At 34.8% G+C, this 18696-nt stretch overlaps 1 protein-coding gene across 1 annotated transcript in view; it reads right to left on the reverse strand.

Moving 5' to 3' along the window:
• Positions 1 to 18696, reverse strand: part of LOC140734532 (sodium- and chloride-dependent neutral and basic amino acid transporter B(0+)-like) — an 89050-nt gene that overhangs the window by 59372 nt on the left and 10982 nt on the right. Inside the window, exon 2 of the mRNA XM_073058628.1 lies at positions 16085 to 16241. Within this exon, the coding sequence (XP_072914729.1) occupies positions 16085 to 16241 (157 nt within the window). The remainder of the gene's footprint in view (positions 1 to 16084; positions 16242 to 18696) is intronic.

Here is an 18696-nt window from a genome sequence, read left to right on the forward strand (position 1 = left end):
TCACCTATATATTTAATCCCCTTTTGGAACCAATTATGTAAAAGTTTATTATCCATTGTAAAAGGAATAAGCCTATTTTGAATTTAAGTTCTTTTTGCTAATAAAGATTTCTTTATCTCATCGTCCATATTTACCTTATTCCATAAATCAATCAAGTGTCTTAATATAGGAGATTCTTTTTTTTTCCCGTATCCATTTGGATTCCCATTTATATATAAAATCTTCTGGTATATTTTCTCCTATCTTATCTAATTCTATTCTAATCCATGCCGGTTTTTCTTCATCAAAAAAAGACGCAATAAATCTAAGTTGATTTGCTTTATAATAATTCTTAAAATTTGGAAGTTGTAACCCTCCTAAATCAAATTTACATGTCAATTTTTCCAATGATATTCTTGACATATTTCCTTACATATTTATTCAGTTCTTGAAAAACTTCTGAGGCAATTGTATTGGTAAAGTTTGGAATAAATATTGCAATCTAGGAAATATATTCATTTTTACAGCATTAACTCTACCTATTAATGTTATTGGTAATATCATCCATTTATCAAGATCCTCTTTTTTTAATAATGGCAAATAATTTTGTTTATATAAATTTTTTACATCATTATCAACTCTAATACCTAAATAATTTATCCCATTTATTGACCATCGAAATTGAGTTACTAATCAACATTGATTATAATTTCCTTTGGTAAGGGGTAAAATTTCACTTTTATCCCAATTTACTTTATACCCTGATACTTTCCCATATTCTTCCAATCTAAAAGATAGTCTTTGCAAAGATTGCAATGGGTTTGTTAAATAAATCAAAACATCATCAGCAAATAAATTAATCTTATATTCTTCTTGATATAACTCTAAAGCCCCCAATATCTGGATCTGTTCTAATTAATTCAGCTAATGGTTCTATTGCCAATACAAATAAAGCAGGTGATAATGGGCAGCCTTGTCTAGTTGACCTCGTTAAGCAAAATGGTGTTGAAATCTGACCATTTGTAACTACTTTAGCTTGAGGATTAGTATTTAAGGTTTTAATCCATTGTATAAAAATTTTTCCTAACTCATATTTTTCCAATACCTTAAATAAAAAATCCCATTCCAATCTATCAAGTGCTTTTTCTGCATCCAAAGCAACTGCCACACTCATTTCCTCTCTTTTTTGTGCCAAATGAATTATACTAAGTAACCGGGTTATATTATCCATTGATTGTCTGTTTTTAATAAAACCTGTTTGATCCATATGTATTAATTTCGGTAAATATTTAGATATTCTATTAGATAAAATTTTTGCTATTATTTTATAATCTGTATTCAACAAAGAAATAGGCCTATATGATGTTGGTTTTAAAGGATCTCTATCTTTTTTTGGCAATACAGTTATGATCGCTGTTAGAAAAGATTGTAGGAGTTTATGCATTCTTTCCACTTGATATATTAATTCCATAAAAGGAGGAATTAATAAATCTTTAAATTTTTTATAAAATTCAGGAGGAAAACCATCTTCTCCTGGGGATTTATTACTCTGAAGTGATCCTAAAGCTTCTTCAACCTCTTTTAATGTAAAGGGCATATCTAATCCTTTCTGTTCTTCCAAATTTAATTTTGGAAGGGTTATTTGTGATAAAAATTTATCTATCTCAGCTATCTTATTTTGTGATTCTGATTGATATAGTTCAGTATAAAAAATTTTTAAAGTTTCATTAATTTCTAAAGGTTTATAAGTAACCTTATTTGCACTTGTTCTAATTGCATTTATTGTTTTAGAAGCCTGTTCTGTTTTCAGCTGCCAAGCAAGAATCTTATGTGATCTTTCACCTAATTCATAATATTTCTGTTTAGTTCTCATAATTACTTTTTCTGTACGATATGTCTGGAGTGTATTATATTGTAATTTTTTATTAACAAGTTGTCTTCGTTTTTCTTCTGTCATATATCTTTGAGATTCTTTTTCTAACTTTATGATATCTTTTTCCAATTGATCTATTTCTGCTGCGTATTCCTTTTTAATTTTAGATGTATAACTTATAATCTGACCCCTTAAATATGCTTTCATCGCTTCCCATAATACAATTTTATCCTCAACTGAATTTAAATTTGTATCCAAAAAAAATTGAATCTGTTTTTTCATAAAATCACAAAAATCTTGACGTTTTAATAAAATTGAATTAAATCTCCATCTATAGATCGATTCCTCCTTATCTATCATTATCATTGTCATTATCAAGGGGGAATGATCTGATAGTATTCTTGCTTTATATTCCACACTTTTCACTCTATCTTGAATATTTTTTGATAATAAAAAAAATCAATCCTTGAGTAAGTTTTATGTCTGAGTAAAATGAATAATCTCTTTCTCTTGGATTAATTCTTCTCCATATATCAATCAAATTTAAATCTTTCATTAATGATAAAGTTAGTTTTGTTATTTTTGATTTTATAGCACCTTTAGTTGATCTATCCAGAACTGGATCTAAACAAAAATTAAAATCTCCACCTATTTATATTTTATCATGTGCGTCAGCCAAGTTCAAAAAAACCTTGTATGAATTTTGCATCATTTTCATTTGGTGCATAAATGTTCATAAATGTCCATAATTCTGAAAAAAATTGACAATGTATAATCACATATCTCCCCCCAGAATCAATTATTACATTTTGTATTTTAATTGGTAAAAATTTATTAACCAAAATTGCAACTCCTCTTGATTTTGAATTAAATGAAGCTGCAATGACATTTCCAACCCAATCTCTCTTTAATTTCTTGTGTTCTGTTTCTGTTAATGTGTTTCTTGTAAAAAAGCTATATCTCCTTTCATTTTCTTAATATATGTTAAAACTCTTTTTCTTTTCACAGATCCATTAAGTCCATTAACATTAAAATTTAAAAAATTAAGTAAATTAATCATTCATAATACCTTGGGAACTCTTTAAAATTCTCCATGTTGCTATGTGTCTCTCCCCAACCATCCAGGCAAAAAAGAAGAAAAATAGAAGAAAGGTAACTAATATATAAGAAAAAAAACAAAATACCCCCCCAATGTTGCGAATAAAAAGAAACACAACATTACCCCCCCCCCCATTTTACGGGTCATGGCAATTGCCATGATTGTACACGTGAAACTCACAGCCATCGATCAGGAGCTCCTCCAGCTCCCCCGCAAAAAAAAAGAAAAAAATATATATTAGTGAAGAAAAAAGAAAAGAAAATAATTAATGTCTCTACTCCCAATTAATAGTCCTCAACTATTTTTTTTTCTTCTTATTCCTTATAAATGTCCGTCAAGTCCAACCTTATTTCAGTCTTCATCATTAGTCCACTTCATTTCTATAATTCTTTACACCTCCTCGTGGATATCAGGTAGTTCTTGTCCAAATTTCTCTGCTTTCCGGTAATCAATGAAAAATCTTCTTTCTTCGTTATCCAGGAAAATTATCAATTTTGCTGGGTAGCTCAATAAAAATTTATAGCCCTTTTCCCATAAAGACTTTTTCACTGGATTAAATTCCTTCCGCCTCTTCAGAAGATCATAACTTATGTCTGGATAAAAAAAAACTCTTTTCCCTTCTATCATCAATGGCCCATTTCTCTTTTTAGCACCTTGAGTAGCTGCCTCCAAGATCATTTCTTTATCTTGGTACCTTAAGCACTTTATCAAAATTGATCTTGGATTTTGATCTTGTTGAGGTTTTGGTCTTAAAGCTCTGTGTGCTCTTTCAATTTCAATTACTTGACTTCCTTCTTTCATTTCCAAAATTTTCGGAATCCATTCTTGGAAGAATTTTATTGGATTTTCTCCCTCTGTACCTTCTATAAGACCAACAATTTTAATATTATTTCGTCTACTAGAATTTTCAAGCGCATCTATTTTTTCCAACTTCTGTTTTCTTTCTGTTGTCCAGGCAAGATTATTGTCTTCTATCTTATCTATTCTTTCAGTGTTTTCTTCCATTTTTACTTCCATCTCTTTAACTTTATTATCCTTCTTCTTTTGTTTTTCCACCACATTATCGAGTGTAATCTGCATCCTTCTTATATCTGTTCTTATAGCTTTTAATTCATTCATCATATATATCAGGATATCTCTTATGTCTCCTTTAATCTCCTCCTTTTCCTCTTCTTCTTCATCCGTGTTTCCCAAAGAATCTGATTCCACTTCTGATTCACTTCCAGCCGTAGTTGGGATTTGTAGTTTTGTTAATATCTGTTCATGCATACTTGTTTCTTCACGCATGCATTGTTCTTGCCGTTTCTTCTTAGAGACCACCGACATTGCCGCAACTTCCTGTCCCGAACCATCAGAAGTGCCATGCACTTCTCCGGGAGGAGATTCAACTTGAGTATGAGGCTTCGCCGAAACGGTTAGGTCTTTTTCCCCGCCGACTTGCGCAGTCTTCGAAGTAATAGCTTTCTTCTGTTTCAGTTTAGGAGCCATATCTAAAAATCATTCTGAGTTGCTTATAAATAGTTACTAGTAGGTATTTGTTAACTCTTCTTCACTTAAACCCTATTTCATTACTTCTTACGAGGGAGCTGAATTCCCAACATCTCGATCCTACGTCATCACGTGATGCCCCCGGTAATAAATTTCTGTTGCCAGAAATCCACTTGGCTCAGAACTCTAGGGATTAGAATTAGTTTGTGTGGAGATGTGATCCACATTCTCTGATATCAAAAAATAACTTGTTTTCTCTCTTTCCCATTCCTAATGCAAGGTTTCAGATCTGAAAAGTTAAGCGTTTTTTCTTTCTCAGATGCTGTCCAAACTGTTGAGTACTTTCAACATTTTCTAGTTTTGCTCCGGTTTGTTCCATGTTGAAGTCAGCAAAATGCTAGAATTCTTTATTGGGGCAGAGATTAAAAAAATCAGAAAATCAATGCATGATTAGGAAAGGGGAAATTTGTTTCAATGAAAGGGAAATTACAGTGTCTTTTCAAATCTTTTTATTAATTTTAAGAAAAACATAAGTAAAATATGAGTACAAAACATTTGAGAGTACACAATTAATAGTTTAAATAAACAATCAGATATGTATTAATCAATATATAAAGTCTCCCAAACTCATAGTATTAATGTAAAGGAATTAAGAAAAAGAGAAAAAAGAGAAAAAAAAAACCCCATAAAACTAAGAGAATTAAAAAAAAACTAATAAAAAAAACTAACCAACATGGGCAATTGCATAATGTTAGATACATACAGTAGTGCCGATAACTCCGAACCTCCATCCACACAATTCAGGATAGTAACAATAAGGTTCAGGATCAGACCATTTAATTCATATGAAATTGTTGAATAAATGGTCTCCAAGTTTCTTCAAATTTAACTGAAGAATCAAAAACCACACTTCTAATTTTTTCTAAACTCAAACAGGAAATAGTTTGAGAAAACCACTGAAATACAGTTGGAGGGTTAATTTCTTTCCAATTCAGTAAAATAGATCTTCTAGCCATTAATGTAACAAATGCAATCATTCGTTGGGATGAAGCGGATAAACGCTTATTATCTATCATTGGTAGACCAAAAATTGCGGTAAAAGGATGTGGTTGGAAATTAATATTTAAAACTCTTGAAATAATATTAAAAATATCTTTCCAATAGTTTTGTGAACAAGGACAAGACCAAAACATATGGGTCAATGAAGCAACATCAGAATGACATCTATCACAGGTTGAATTAACATAAGAATAAAATCGAGCAAGTTTATCTTTAGACGTGAGCTCTATGTACAACCTTAAATTGTATTAGAGCATGTTTAGCACAAATAGAGGATGAGTTTACCAATGATAAAATTTTTTCCCATTGCTCAGTAGATATAGGACAATGCAATTCTTCCTGCCATTCCTTCTTAATTTTTTCTGATATATCTGGCTGTACATTCATAATCATATTATGAATGATAGCTACTAAACCCTTTTGACAAGGATTGAGAGCTAAAATTCTTTCTGTAATGTCCAATGGACATTCTTTCGAAAAAGACTTTAATTCATTATATAGAAAATTTCTAACTTGCAAATATCTAAAAAAATGGGTTTTAGATAAATTATATTTATTAGATAACAGTTCAAAGGACATAATGTTATCATCCAAAAACAGATCACGAAAACATGTTATACCTTTTGTTTTCCATAAAAGAAAAGCTTGATCTATAGATGATGGTCGGAAGAAGTAGTTAGATATTATAGGACTTGACAGCATAAACTTATTCAAGCCAAAAAATTTACGAAATTGAAACCAGATTCGTAATGTATACTTGACTATGGGATTAGTTATCTGTTTATTCATTTTGAGTAACGAAAAAGGAAGTGAAGATCCTAAGATTGAGATCAATGAGAAATCTTGCACAGATTTACATTCCAAATTTACCCATTGTGGGCCAGCAACTGTAGTCGATTCTTGTGTCCAAAATATCAAATACCGTATATTAACTGCCCAATAGTAAAATCTTAAGTTTGGTAGAGCCAAGCCGCCCTCCTTCTTAGGCTTCTGTAAATATTTTTTACCTAGTCTAGGATTTTTGTTCTGCCACAAATACGAAGATATTTTAGAGTCAACCATATCAAAAAAAGATTTAGGAATAAAAATTGGTAATGCTTGAAATAAATATAGAAATTTAGGTAGTATCATCATCTTAATGGCATTAACTCTGCCTACCAAAGACAAAGATAGTGGGGACCACCTATTAGCAAGTTGCTTAATTTGATCTATTAAAGGTAAAAAATTAGTTTTAAATAAATCTTTATGTTTTTAGTAATTTTAATACCTAAATAAGTAAAATAATCTGTAACAATTCTATATGGTACATGATTATAAATTGAAACATGCATATTTAATGGAAATAGTTCACTCTTATTAAAATTCAATTTATAACCAGAAAAATTACTAAATTGAGCAAGCAAAGAAGAAATAGCAGGAATAGATCTTTCAGGGTCAGATATATATAATAACAAGTCATCCGCATATAATGATACCTTATACATCGTCTCCCCATGGGTAATACCTAAAATATTGGGTGATTCACGAATGGCTATAGCCAAGGGTTCTAAAGCAATGTCAAATAATAAAGGACTTAAAGGACAACCTTGCCTTGTACCCCGAAATAATTGAAAAAAAGGGGATCTTTGATTATTAGTGAAGACCGAAGCTAAAGGTTTATGATATATTAATTTAATCCATGATATAAATTTTGAACTAAAATTAAAATGTTGCAATGTATTAAATAAATATGACCATTCGACTCTATCAAATGCTTTTTCAGCATCTAAAGAGATGACACATTCTGGTATTTTAAATGAAGAGGTATAAATAATATTAATTAATTTTCTAATGTTAAAAGATGAATAGCGATTTTTAATAAATCCAGTCTGATCCTCAGAAATAATCCGAGGCAATATATTTTCTAATCTAATAGCCAAAATTTTACTAAAAATCTTAAAATCCGTATTCAGCAAAGATATAGGCTGATAGGATGCACATTCAGTAGGGTCTTTATCTTTTTTAAGAATTAAAGAAATAGAAGCTTCATAAAAAGATTGTGGTAGTTTGCCTATACTTAATGCATCTTTAAAAATTTTACAAAGCCAAGGAGAAAGTATGGAAGAAAAGGATTTAAAAAATTCTGCAGAAAAACCATCTGGACCCGAAGCTTTACCTGAGTTCATTGAAAAAATAGCCTTTTCTATTTCAGACTCCGTAATAGGTGTATCCAAAAATACACTATCCTCAACAGTTACTTTTGGAATATTCAATTTCCTTAAAAATTCATTCATTATAGAAGAGTCCTTAGTACATTCTGATTGATATAAGGAATTATAAAAATCTTGAAAGGCTTTATTTATCTCTTTATGATCAATCGTCAGAGTACCATCTTGTTTGCGAATCCTAGTAATCTGTCGCTTATCCGAAGCAATTTTCAATTGGTTAGCTAGTAATTTACCAGACTTATCTCCATATGTATAGAATTGAGCTTTCGATTTAATTAACTGACTTTCAATCGAGGAGGATAATAGTAAACTATGCTCCATTTGAAGTTCCACTCTTTCTTTATAAAGTTCTTTACTAGGGGTCAATGAGTAGATCTTGTCAATTGCCTTAATTTTATCAACTAATGTTAATATTTTAGAATTAGTTCGTTTCCTAACTCGAGCAGAATATGAAATAATCTGTCCACGAATATATGCCTTAAAAGTATCCCACAAAATTCCACTAGAGATCTCTGCTGTAGAATTTGTTGAGAAAAACAAATCAATTTGCTGTTTAATAAAGTTGACAAAGTCAGAGTCCTGCAGTAAAACAGGATTAAACCTCCAACCTTTAGTACTAATATATGAATCCGTCATCTTAATAGATAACTTCAAAGGTGCAAGATCAGATATGGTAATAGAGTCATATTTACAATCCATAACATCTGTAAGTAAATGCTGATCAATGAAAAAGTAATCAATTCTTGAGTAATTATGATACACATGGGAAAAGTATGAGAACTCTTTGTCATTAGGGTGTAAAAAACACCAAATTTCACAAATAGCTGAATCAATCATAAAAGAATTAATAAGAGAAGCCGATTTATTCGGAAGAGTTTGAGTGGGCTTGGATCTATCCATCAAAGGGTTTAGACAATAATTAAAATCTCCACCCATTATCAATCTATATTGATTCAGATTGGGAAAGGATGTAAATAAGCATTTAAAAAATTCAGGACAATCAGTATTTGGAGCATAAACATTAACTAAAACAACTTTTTGATTAAAAAGTAAACCAGTAATAAGCAAAAATCTACCTTGCGGATCTGAAATTGTTTCATGATGTATAAAAGCAGTTGATGAGTCTATAAAAATAGAAACACCTCTCACTTTGGCTTGCAAATTTGAGTGATACTGTTGGCTCTTCCAAAACCTAAACAACCGCTGACTATCCACCTTCCTTACATGAGTCTCTTGTACAAAAATAACATTAGCATTCATTCTATGGAATACTTTGAATGTTTTTTTTCCATTTGATCGGATGATTTAAACCATTAGTATTCCAAGAAACAAAGTTAAAAGTCTTATCCATATTGACAATATATATTACAGTTAACACATAAGTTTGAAAGAAAAGTGAACTCATGAACCCGGAAGAAGGAAGTAAGTTCAAGGGGAAACCGGAAGTCACGGCACTGCGACCATTTTTGTAGTTTCATATAAGCCCATGAAATAAAACTAAGCAAAAAGCAAGCAAAAAAAAGAGAAAAAAGAAAAATCCCCCTCCCACCACCCTCAAAACCCCAGGAAAAAAACCAAAAAGAGGCAAGCAAGCAATCTAATACTAAAATTACCCCCTTGTCTCAAGACGGCAACTCAAACGTAACAAAGTTAAAAAAATACAAACAACCCACATTATAAAAAAGGGTTGATATAACAAAAGTTAAAATATAAAATTAGTGTTATAAATGTATATAAACAAAAGGGTTAAAAAAAGAATTAAAACAATAAATGAAAGTTTAAAACTTTCAAACACATCAAAACAGTTATGACGCTCCAAACACTGAAGTCTGTCGGGAAGAAGAAACGCCATTTTATTTTTTTTCCAATCTTAATATTCAAATGTTAAAAGTATAAAAGAGAGCGTATATCGATTTAAAAAAAAAGCAAAAAGGAAGAAGAAACCCTAATAAGTTATTTTCAACGCTAATAGATTAATAATATGAAAAAATATAAAGTCAAAATAAACCCAGCAAAAAAAAGCTTTAACCGTATGTAAGAAATACATGTAAACCATACCCAAAAAAAAAACCAAACATCAATCTATAACAGATCCAGATCTATAGGCTAGATTACATTGGTCAGCCCGATAGAATGTCATTGTTCCAGGAAACCTTGAGCATCCGCTGGCGATTTAAACAGCCGAAAAGTTCCATCCTGAAGAGTAACTCTCAAGTGTGCTGGAAATAACAGCGCTTGCTTGTAGCCTTTCTGGTGAAATATCGACATAACCGATCTAAAAGCCAGCCTAGCCCGTAAAACCTCAGGGCTATAATCTTCCAAAATGCGAAACTTGAAATCTTGATGGGTTATCATACCTTTTTTCCGAGCTGCCCGAATCAAACGTTCTTTGATATGGGGGTAATGGATCCGAAGAATTACGTGTCGTGGTTTCAAACTTGAATCAGCCTGAAACCGGGAAACCCAATGTGCCCGATCGATTACCGGGGGAATATCCAGTACCTCTGAACCCAGGACCTCCATTAGAAATTTAGAGAAGAAAACGGTAAGATCACCACTTTCAAATTTTTCCAGAATCCCAATTAGCCGAAGATTTTGTCTTCGAGAGCGATTTTCCAAATCAGTAATTTTAACTTTATAGCGATCCATCTGTTGAGACGTCGAAGTTTGCTCTTCTTGTATTTTTTCGATTATACGATCTTTCTTAAGAGCGGCTTCTTCAAGAGCCAAAATACTTGCTTGTTGTTTTTGTGATTCCAATGAAAGGGTCTGGAGCTTTTCTTCAACTAATTTCAAACGTTCGTCATGCTGTAAAAACTTTACGGATATTTTTCTCTCCAGTTCTTCAAATTTGACTTCTATAAGCTTCACAATTGTTTCTAAAGTTATCGGTTCTTTCGTCTGTTTCGATTCTTTTGCTTTAGACATTTCAGCAAGTTGAGAATAATTCAAATAGTTAAAAAGAAAAATTCTGTATGTTTAGACCCCTTTAGAATAAGTATAAGAATATCCCTTAAGGGGTGTTTTGTAGGTTAAAAAGACGTAAAAGGTTTGGAGCAAAGCCTAGAAGCGGTTTACTCCATGAGCGCCATCTTGAGACTCGGAAATTATAGTGTCATAGAATCATAAAGCCCTTCAGCCCAGCTAATTCAGCCCTACCAAGATTCCCATCTAAGATAGTCCCATTTGCTGGATTTTCCCCATATCCTTCTCAACACTTCCTATCCATGTACCTGTCTAACTAGCTTTCAAATGTTGTTAATGTCGCTGCCTCAATCCCTTCCTCTGGCAACTCATTCCATGTACTGACCAATGTGGTAGACAGAGTGGTGAAGAAGGCCAGCATTCTGAAAAATCTTCTTTATTACCCTGTCTACCTGCGACACAACTTTCAGGGAATCGTGCACTCCTAGGTCCCACTATTCTGCAACACTTCCTAGTGTCATACCATTCACCGTGAAAGTCTACTATCATCTGTCTTCCCTACATACAACACCCTTGCACTTATCTGAATTAAACTCTGTTTTCTATTTCTTGGACCATGTACGTAAATGATTAAGATCCCTCTGTAAATCCTGATAACCATCTTCACTCTCAATGACACCACCTATTTTAGTGTACTCTCCAAACTTGTATATTCTGTGATATATATTCACTTTCCAGGGCCCAAGATAACTTCAGCTCTCTAGCACAGTAGCGTGACCTTTACAAAGGGTCAGAGCCATTTGTGGCAAAGTTCAATTTGTAACCAACTTGCTCAGCTTCCTGTTATGAATAAGTGAACAATGAGGTCTTGTAGGCCCATATCTAATCAACAAGAGACAATGGGGTTATGTTAATTGGCCGGCAACAAACCAGACAACACTTGCTCAGTTATTTGCACCATTGTAACTGAGTTCAAAGAAGCATTCATATTAGACGGATTTTGTCACAGCACAACAAACACAGATGCAGGTATAAATGATCAATCAATAGTTGGGAAATTTGTGTACTCAGAGAATCAATGCTCACAGCATTAATTTTGGGTGTCTGAGATCTCAGTCTCCAGATATTTTTAGACCACCTATGTGAATTACTTTGTTCCAACAAAGGGATCTGAAAAAGATCACATGCAGATGAGGTCAACTAGTGGCAAAACGGTATAAACATTAGAAAGCATTGAGGATTGTTAGGAATGACAGAAAGATGGGGTGATAGAAAGAAGAACTAGAATTCATTCCTCAACCTTCAGTTTCTGCAACTTATTTATCTGCAACACATTGGTATGATCTTTTAGTTCGTAAAAATTGCACTTGTGTTTGGCAATCCTTTGTAGTTGATAAATCTTTTGTAATTCACACTTTTTATAAATCAGAAATCTGCTGTGAGCTTTAAATGTGTGTTAAGAATTTCTAGTCTGAATTTAATTGCATGTCCATAAAAATAAAATAATCTATGTTTAAACTTCTTTGTTAGCTGGTAGTAAGTATCTCCTCCTTGGTAGGAAGAGGGAACCCACCATTCAAATAGTGGGTATTGGTAATGACACCTCAGAGCAGAATTAGACAGGGAAGTAAACTAGTCTTCAAAGAGCAGGTTAATACAGTATAATCTTCTTGTAGTGAGGGTGTCCATAGATACTGTACTTAAATCAGGCATGTCTTAAAATCCCCTTTTGAGTTTAGGGCTTTGTGGATGGTGAAGCCAGTATCATCCAAGTCATTGGCATAGATGACAAAAAAGCAATGAGCCTAACATGGAGCCATGGGGAATATCAGTGGTCACGGGCCTCCAGTCAGAGAAACAGTCACCCTCTGCTTTCACCCATCAAGCCCATTCTGCATCTAATTAGCTGCATTGCTCTTTATGGACCTATGTAGTCTAACTTTCTATAGCAACTTACCATGCCTATTAAAGTCCATATACACCACATCTAATGTCCTACCTTCATAACAGCTTTGTTCAAAAAACTGAAACAGATTCATTTCTGTTTTATAAATTTACTTGGAAGGCACAGGAGACTGCAGATGCTGGAATCTAGATCAAAATGAAATGCTGTAGGAACTCTTTGGGTCAGATGGCATAGTTGATCTTTCTGATTGAGGCACTACATCTGGTATATTAGGGTTGCATTTAGTTGATAGTAAGGGAGGAGCCAATGGACAAAATGCATTTTAAATTCTGGAATAATAGTAGTCAATTGATTTTTTTTCTCAAGGGGAATGAAGCACAAGAGTAATAAAACTATGCTACAATGTGCAGGGTTTTAATGGCATCACTCCTGGAGGAATGTAGGGAGATTTGGTCCCCTGATTTAAGAAGGAATGTATTTGACTAACAGCAGTGTAGGGAGAGTTTAGTATTTTTTATTCCTGTTAGGACTATTGTCTTCTGAGGAAAGACAGAAGAGAATGAGCATGCTTTCTGGAAATCAGAAAAATGAGAGGTAATCTTGAAAAACATTGAGATTCTGACTGTTTGTAGTAAAGTTGTTTCTCCTTTCTGATGAGTAAGGAACTGGAGGACATTGTCTCAAGATAGCAGGATAAGAGTGAGATGAGGAAGAATTTCTTCTTTTAGATGGTTTTGAAATTTTGGACTTCTCAGCATCAAGGATCTGTTAGCATTGTGTCTCTGAACGTACTGCTGGCTAAGGCAGATTTCTTTCAATTACAAGTGAGCCAAAGATCATGAGAATTGGCAGAAAAGGGGAATCAGTGCAATTTCTAAATTATCTAAGCCAGAACAGGGTTAAGGGGCCTTTGGCAATACACACAAAACACTGGAGCAACTCAGCAGGTCAAGCAGCATCTATGGAAAGGAATAAGCAGCCGGTGTTTTGGGTTGAGATCCTTCACCAGGACCTTTGCCTTTGTATTCTTAGATCGTTCACAGCAATTCCTGAGATTTGTCTGTCTCCCTCCACCAGCTCCAGCAAAGATTCACCAGGATATGGCCTTGATTAGAAGACCTTGGATATGGGGAGTATTGGACTTGTTTTCCCTGCAGCTAAATAGGCTAATGGATGACCTAATAGTAGTATATAAAATATGTAAATGCATTATTAGAGTAGGCAAAATCCTTCTCACATCATAGGGGTATCAAAAACAAGAGGGTATAGTTTTAAGGAGAAAGGTGGAGTTTTAAACAGAACATGAGGGATGAGTTTTTCTTTGTATAGGTTGTAGTTGATATCTGGAACTGAAGAGTTGGAGGGATCAGATTATTAGTTTAAGAGGTTTTTAGACAGAAACAGATAAACCATAGAATTATACAGTCCTAATGCAAGCAATTGCTATTAAAGTAGGTGGATAAATGTGTTGGCATGTATATGGTAGGCCAAAGGACCCATTTCCATGCTGTATGACTGCAACATTGATAAGCCTCTGTCTCCATCCCTCTTCCTGGCAACTAAGCAGGATTGCTTACAAATCTATTATCCCATAGAAGCTTGAAATACAATTTGATCCACAAATCTGGGTCATTACCAGACCTTCATTTCATTATCCATTTATAATCTGGCTTTATCACATCTGCTGCTGATGTGACATCCAATCCCTTGTTAATTTCTGACCTGACAACTTGACAGCTCTCCTGATAGGCTTTATTTTATTATTTGTAAACTTTTGGCAATCTAATTCTTCTTTTGCACTCTAACTTTCACCCATTTGCCCTGTTCATACCAGCATATATTGGACTACTTTGATTTCTGAAGATGCTATTAATTCCACTAAAGGCTCATTTTCTCCACTTGACTACAATCTTTCACAACTCTCTAGAGTCATAGAGAAATATAGCATTGAAAGAGGTTTTTTAGCCCATCACCACCGACATTGTGCCTATCTGTACTACTGCCATATCTTTCTACTCTTTGCTCATTAAAATACTTGTTCAGTTACCTCATAAATGTTGTGACTGTTCCTGCCTGCATGGCCATCTCTGGCAGCTCATTCCAGATACAAACTACTTTCTGTGTGAATGTTTCACCCCATAGATCCCCTTTAATTCTCCTGTCTTTCACCTTAAACCATTCTCTCTAGCCTTAGAATCCTCAACATGGAAAAGAGACACCAGCTATGTATACTGATCTCAAAATTTCCATGGTAGATTAGGAACAAAGTGATCTTAAAGCCTTATGTTGATGCAGTTCCCATGTTCCCTCACAACATATTTAGAACCATAAGTGAAAGAAGAAAACAGATTAAAATACAAACCTCCTTTGAAACCTCTCCAAGGCCAGCACATCCTTTATGGGGCCCAAAACTGTTCACATTACTCCAAAAATGGTGTGATTAATGCCTTATAAATCCTCAGTATTACATCTATGCTTTGATATTCCTTGCTACCAACTCAACCTGCAAGTTAGCCATTAGAGAATCCTGCACTGATTCCCATAACCGTTTGCCCCTTCACTTTCTGAAATCACTTCTCATTTATAAAATAGTCAATGGTTTTATTCCATCTACCAAAGTGCAAGACCATACACTTCCCTACACTGTATTCCATCAGCCTCTTCTTTGCCCATTCTTCTAATCTGCCAAGTCCTTCTGGAGGCTCCCAGCTTCATCAGCAGTACTCACCCCTCATCTTTCTTCATATTATCCACAAACTTGGCCATAAAGCCATTGATTCCATCATCCAGATCATTAACATACAATATGAAGAATAGCAGACCCAAACCCATTTCCTGTGGATCACTACTCTACACTGGCAGCCAACTCGATAAAAGCCCTTTATTTGCACTCTGCCAATCAGCCAATCTTATGTCCATGCTAAAACCTTTCCTGTAATACCATGGGCTCTTAACTTGTTTAGCACTCCTGTGAGGCACTTTGTCAAAAGCCTTCTGAAAATCCAAGTAAACAACATCCATTGACTCTCCTTTGTCTTTCATTCCTGTTATTTCCTCAAATAATTCCAACAGATTTGTCAGGCAAGACTCTGTTTAAGTAAACCATGCTGATTTTGGCCTATTTTATCATGTGCCTCCAAATACTCTGAAAATTCATCCTTAATAAGGGACTTTAACAACTTGCCAAGCACTGAAGTCAGGTGAACTAGCCTATAATTTCCTGTCCTTTGCCTCCCTCTTTTCTTAAAGAGTGGAGTAACATTTGTGATTTTCCAGTCCTCTGGAACTATTCTATAATCTAATGCATCTTGAAATATCACTACTACTACCTCAGCAATCTCTTCAGCTACCTCGTTCAGAACCCTGAACTGTCATCCATCTGATCCAAGTGACTTATCTACCATCAGACCTTTCAGTTTCTCAACCACCTGCTCCTTAGTAACAGTGATTACACTGACTTCTGACCTCTGACACTATCTATCTATTCTTTTCTTCCTCTTATCATTGCTTACTTTTTTCTGCTGTGTATTATGCATTTTATACAGTACCTCCTCCATTTCTGTAAGCCAGGTAAGGGAATCTCCAAACATTGCCCAGTCCCACAGCACAGCCAATCATTGAGAGCAGGTAATCTGCCTTTGAAGACCAGTTGCCTCGCTCCACATTCTCATCACTTTCACCCATGTGTTCAGCAGCGGGGAGAGCCTGGGGAAAGAGAGGGAATAGCTGACCTCCAGGTTATACAACAACTTGAACAGAACTCAGCCAAAATATAGTTTCAGTGACGAAGGAATATGGTGCTTTCCTTCAATTAGTAGTTGGTAGCTTGGTCCCGAATCGCAGAGTGAGTTTCTGCAAACTGTAACAATCCAAAATCCCAAATCAACAGCTTCAATTTATACAGGTAGTTCTGCTGTAATGTGTGCTTCTATAAAATAAATTGAACAGAACATATAACATGGAATATTGCAGCACAATGATAGACCTTTACCCCATGATGTTGTACTGAACTCATTAAATTAATAATACATATTTAAACCAATGCCCTCTGCTTACACAGGTTCTATATCCATCTCTTTGCTGGATTGTAGGTATCTTAAATTCCTCTATTGTACCTGCTTCCACACCTTCCCTGGTAGTGTGTTCCAGGTGGCCACAACTGTGTAATATATATGTTCTTCACATCTCCTTTCAGGACACTGGAGCAGGGACCCAATCGCAGGCCAAGTACTGAGCACACTGTGATATTTATTGAGTAACAAATCCAGAGGGGCCACAAAGTCGGCATCAAAGTTCAGGTGGAGATCAAAAAATCCAGAGAAATCCAAAAATCAGAATCAGGCAGAGTCAAAAACCAAAACAATCAAGATAAATAGGCAGGGTCGATACTCAGAAGGACAGAGTTTAGATATGAATCTAGAAAGGCTCAGGAAAATTCACTGGCACAATCTGGCAACAAACAGATGAAAACACAAGACTAAAGTACACTGAGCAATAAACAAAGAGACAGATAATAGGTGGATAGGTGGGTCCTGCCATCGATAGTGTACTGTCCATTTACATTTGATCTCCCAAAGTGCAAAAGCTGACACTTGGCCAGATCAAATTCCATCTGCCATGTTTCTGACCATGTTTACAACTGATCTATATCCCACTGTATTCTGGGATACATTGTGAAATTTCTACAAATTCCACAATGCCAGCAATTTTTGAGTCACCTGCGGAGTTTCTAACCCACCGATCCATGCTTTCATCCAACTTATTTATAGATATCACAAAGAGCAGAGGTCTAAGTGCAGATCCCGATGAAATAATACTAGTCATAGATGTCCAAGCAGAATAAGACCCATTGACCAATACATAGTCATACCACTATAGGCAAACAATTACTAATCCAAATGGGCAAGTCACTGTGGATCCCGTGTATTTTACTTTACTGGATGAGTCTATCACAAGGTACATTGTGGACCCTGTGAACCTTGTGTAAAATCGATGTAGACAATATCCACTGCCCAAGCTTCATCAATCACCTTGGCTGATGAAGACTGAGGAGACGTGCTCGATGTTTTGGAACAGCTTCTTCCTCTCTGCCATTAGATTTCTGAATGATCCATGAATCCATGAACAATACCTCACTACATTGTTCTCGTTTTGCACTATATATTTATGTTTCTATATTTCTTATTATAACTTATAGTATTATTTTGTATTGCACAGTATTACTGCTGCAAAACAACAAATTCCATTACATACTGTGTATCAGTGATAATAAACCCGATTCTGATTTTGATTTCTCTTCTTGAAAAACTCAGTCAAGTTGGTGAGATATGTCTTGCCATGATGTCATGTTAGAGACATGCTGATGCCTCTAACTGGGCTATGCTGTCACAACCAGGGGTTACTTCTAAAAAAGAGAAGTTTCTTTTTTGGTTAGTACGAGGATTGTATCTTCTCAGTGTAACCTTCTGAGAATACAGTGTCCCAAACAATATCTAATTGTTTGTCTTTGGACTGGCTCTGGCTTTTCACTTTGTGTTGCAGGTGTCTCATTGGGGATCATGGGAATTGTTAAACTCGCTTTGTATTTATCACTTTTATTCAATTTGCAGAAATTTAATTAGCATGGTATTTTTGATGCCTGGCATTGTAGTTGTTGTCTTTGAGTGTTATTGCTTCGTCTGGACATCGGGGTTGGCTGATTGGTTTTGAACTCTTATGGGCTCCAGGTGTATTTCAGGGGGACTTGCTGACCCCTCTTTGCTCAATTGTTATGGATCCTTGTCTGGTGAAACTCTGACCGAGTTTTTCTGTTGTATCGTGAGTGATTTCAGTTCTTCGAGATTCCGTACAGTTTGCCTGAGCTCCTGGTTAATTTCTGTAATAAATGTTTTGTTTGAATTGCCAAAGTTTCTGTGATTCCTGCACTTGAGATTACTAGTGACCCTGACAGTATGACTGAGCCAAAAAAATGAACTCAGAAGGATATGACATCGGATCGCATCTGGCAAAGCAGAGTGCCACGGTCAGTGGGCATAAGCAGAAGCTGCAGAAAATGGTCACGTCTCTCTCTCTGCCATCTAGGAAAATCTAAAACTCCAGGAACCAGGTATGGCACGATCTTGACCGAGTACCAATAGCTCTCTAAATCTGCCTGCTCTGG

The sequence above is a fragment of the Hemitrygon akajei genome, chromosome 10 (genome assembly GCF_048418815.1).
Source record: "Hemitrygon akajei chromosome 10, sHemAka1.3, whole genome shotgun sequence".
In the NCBI taxonomy this organism is placed as follows: Eukaryota; Metazoa; Chordata; class Chondrichthyes; order Myliobatiformes; family Dasyatidae; genus Hemitrygon; species Hemitrygon akajei.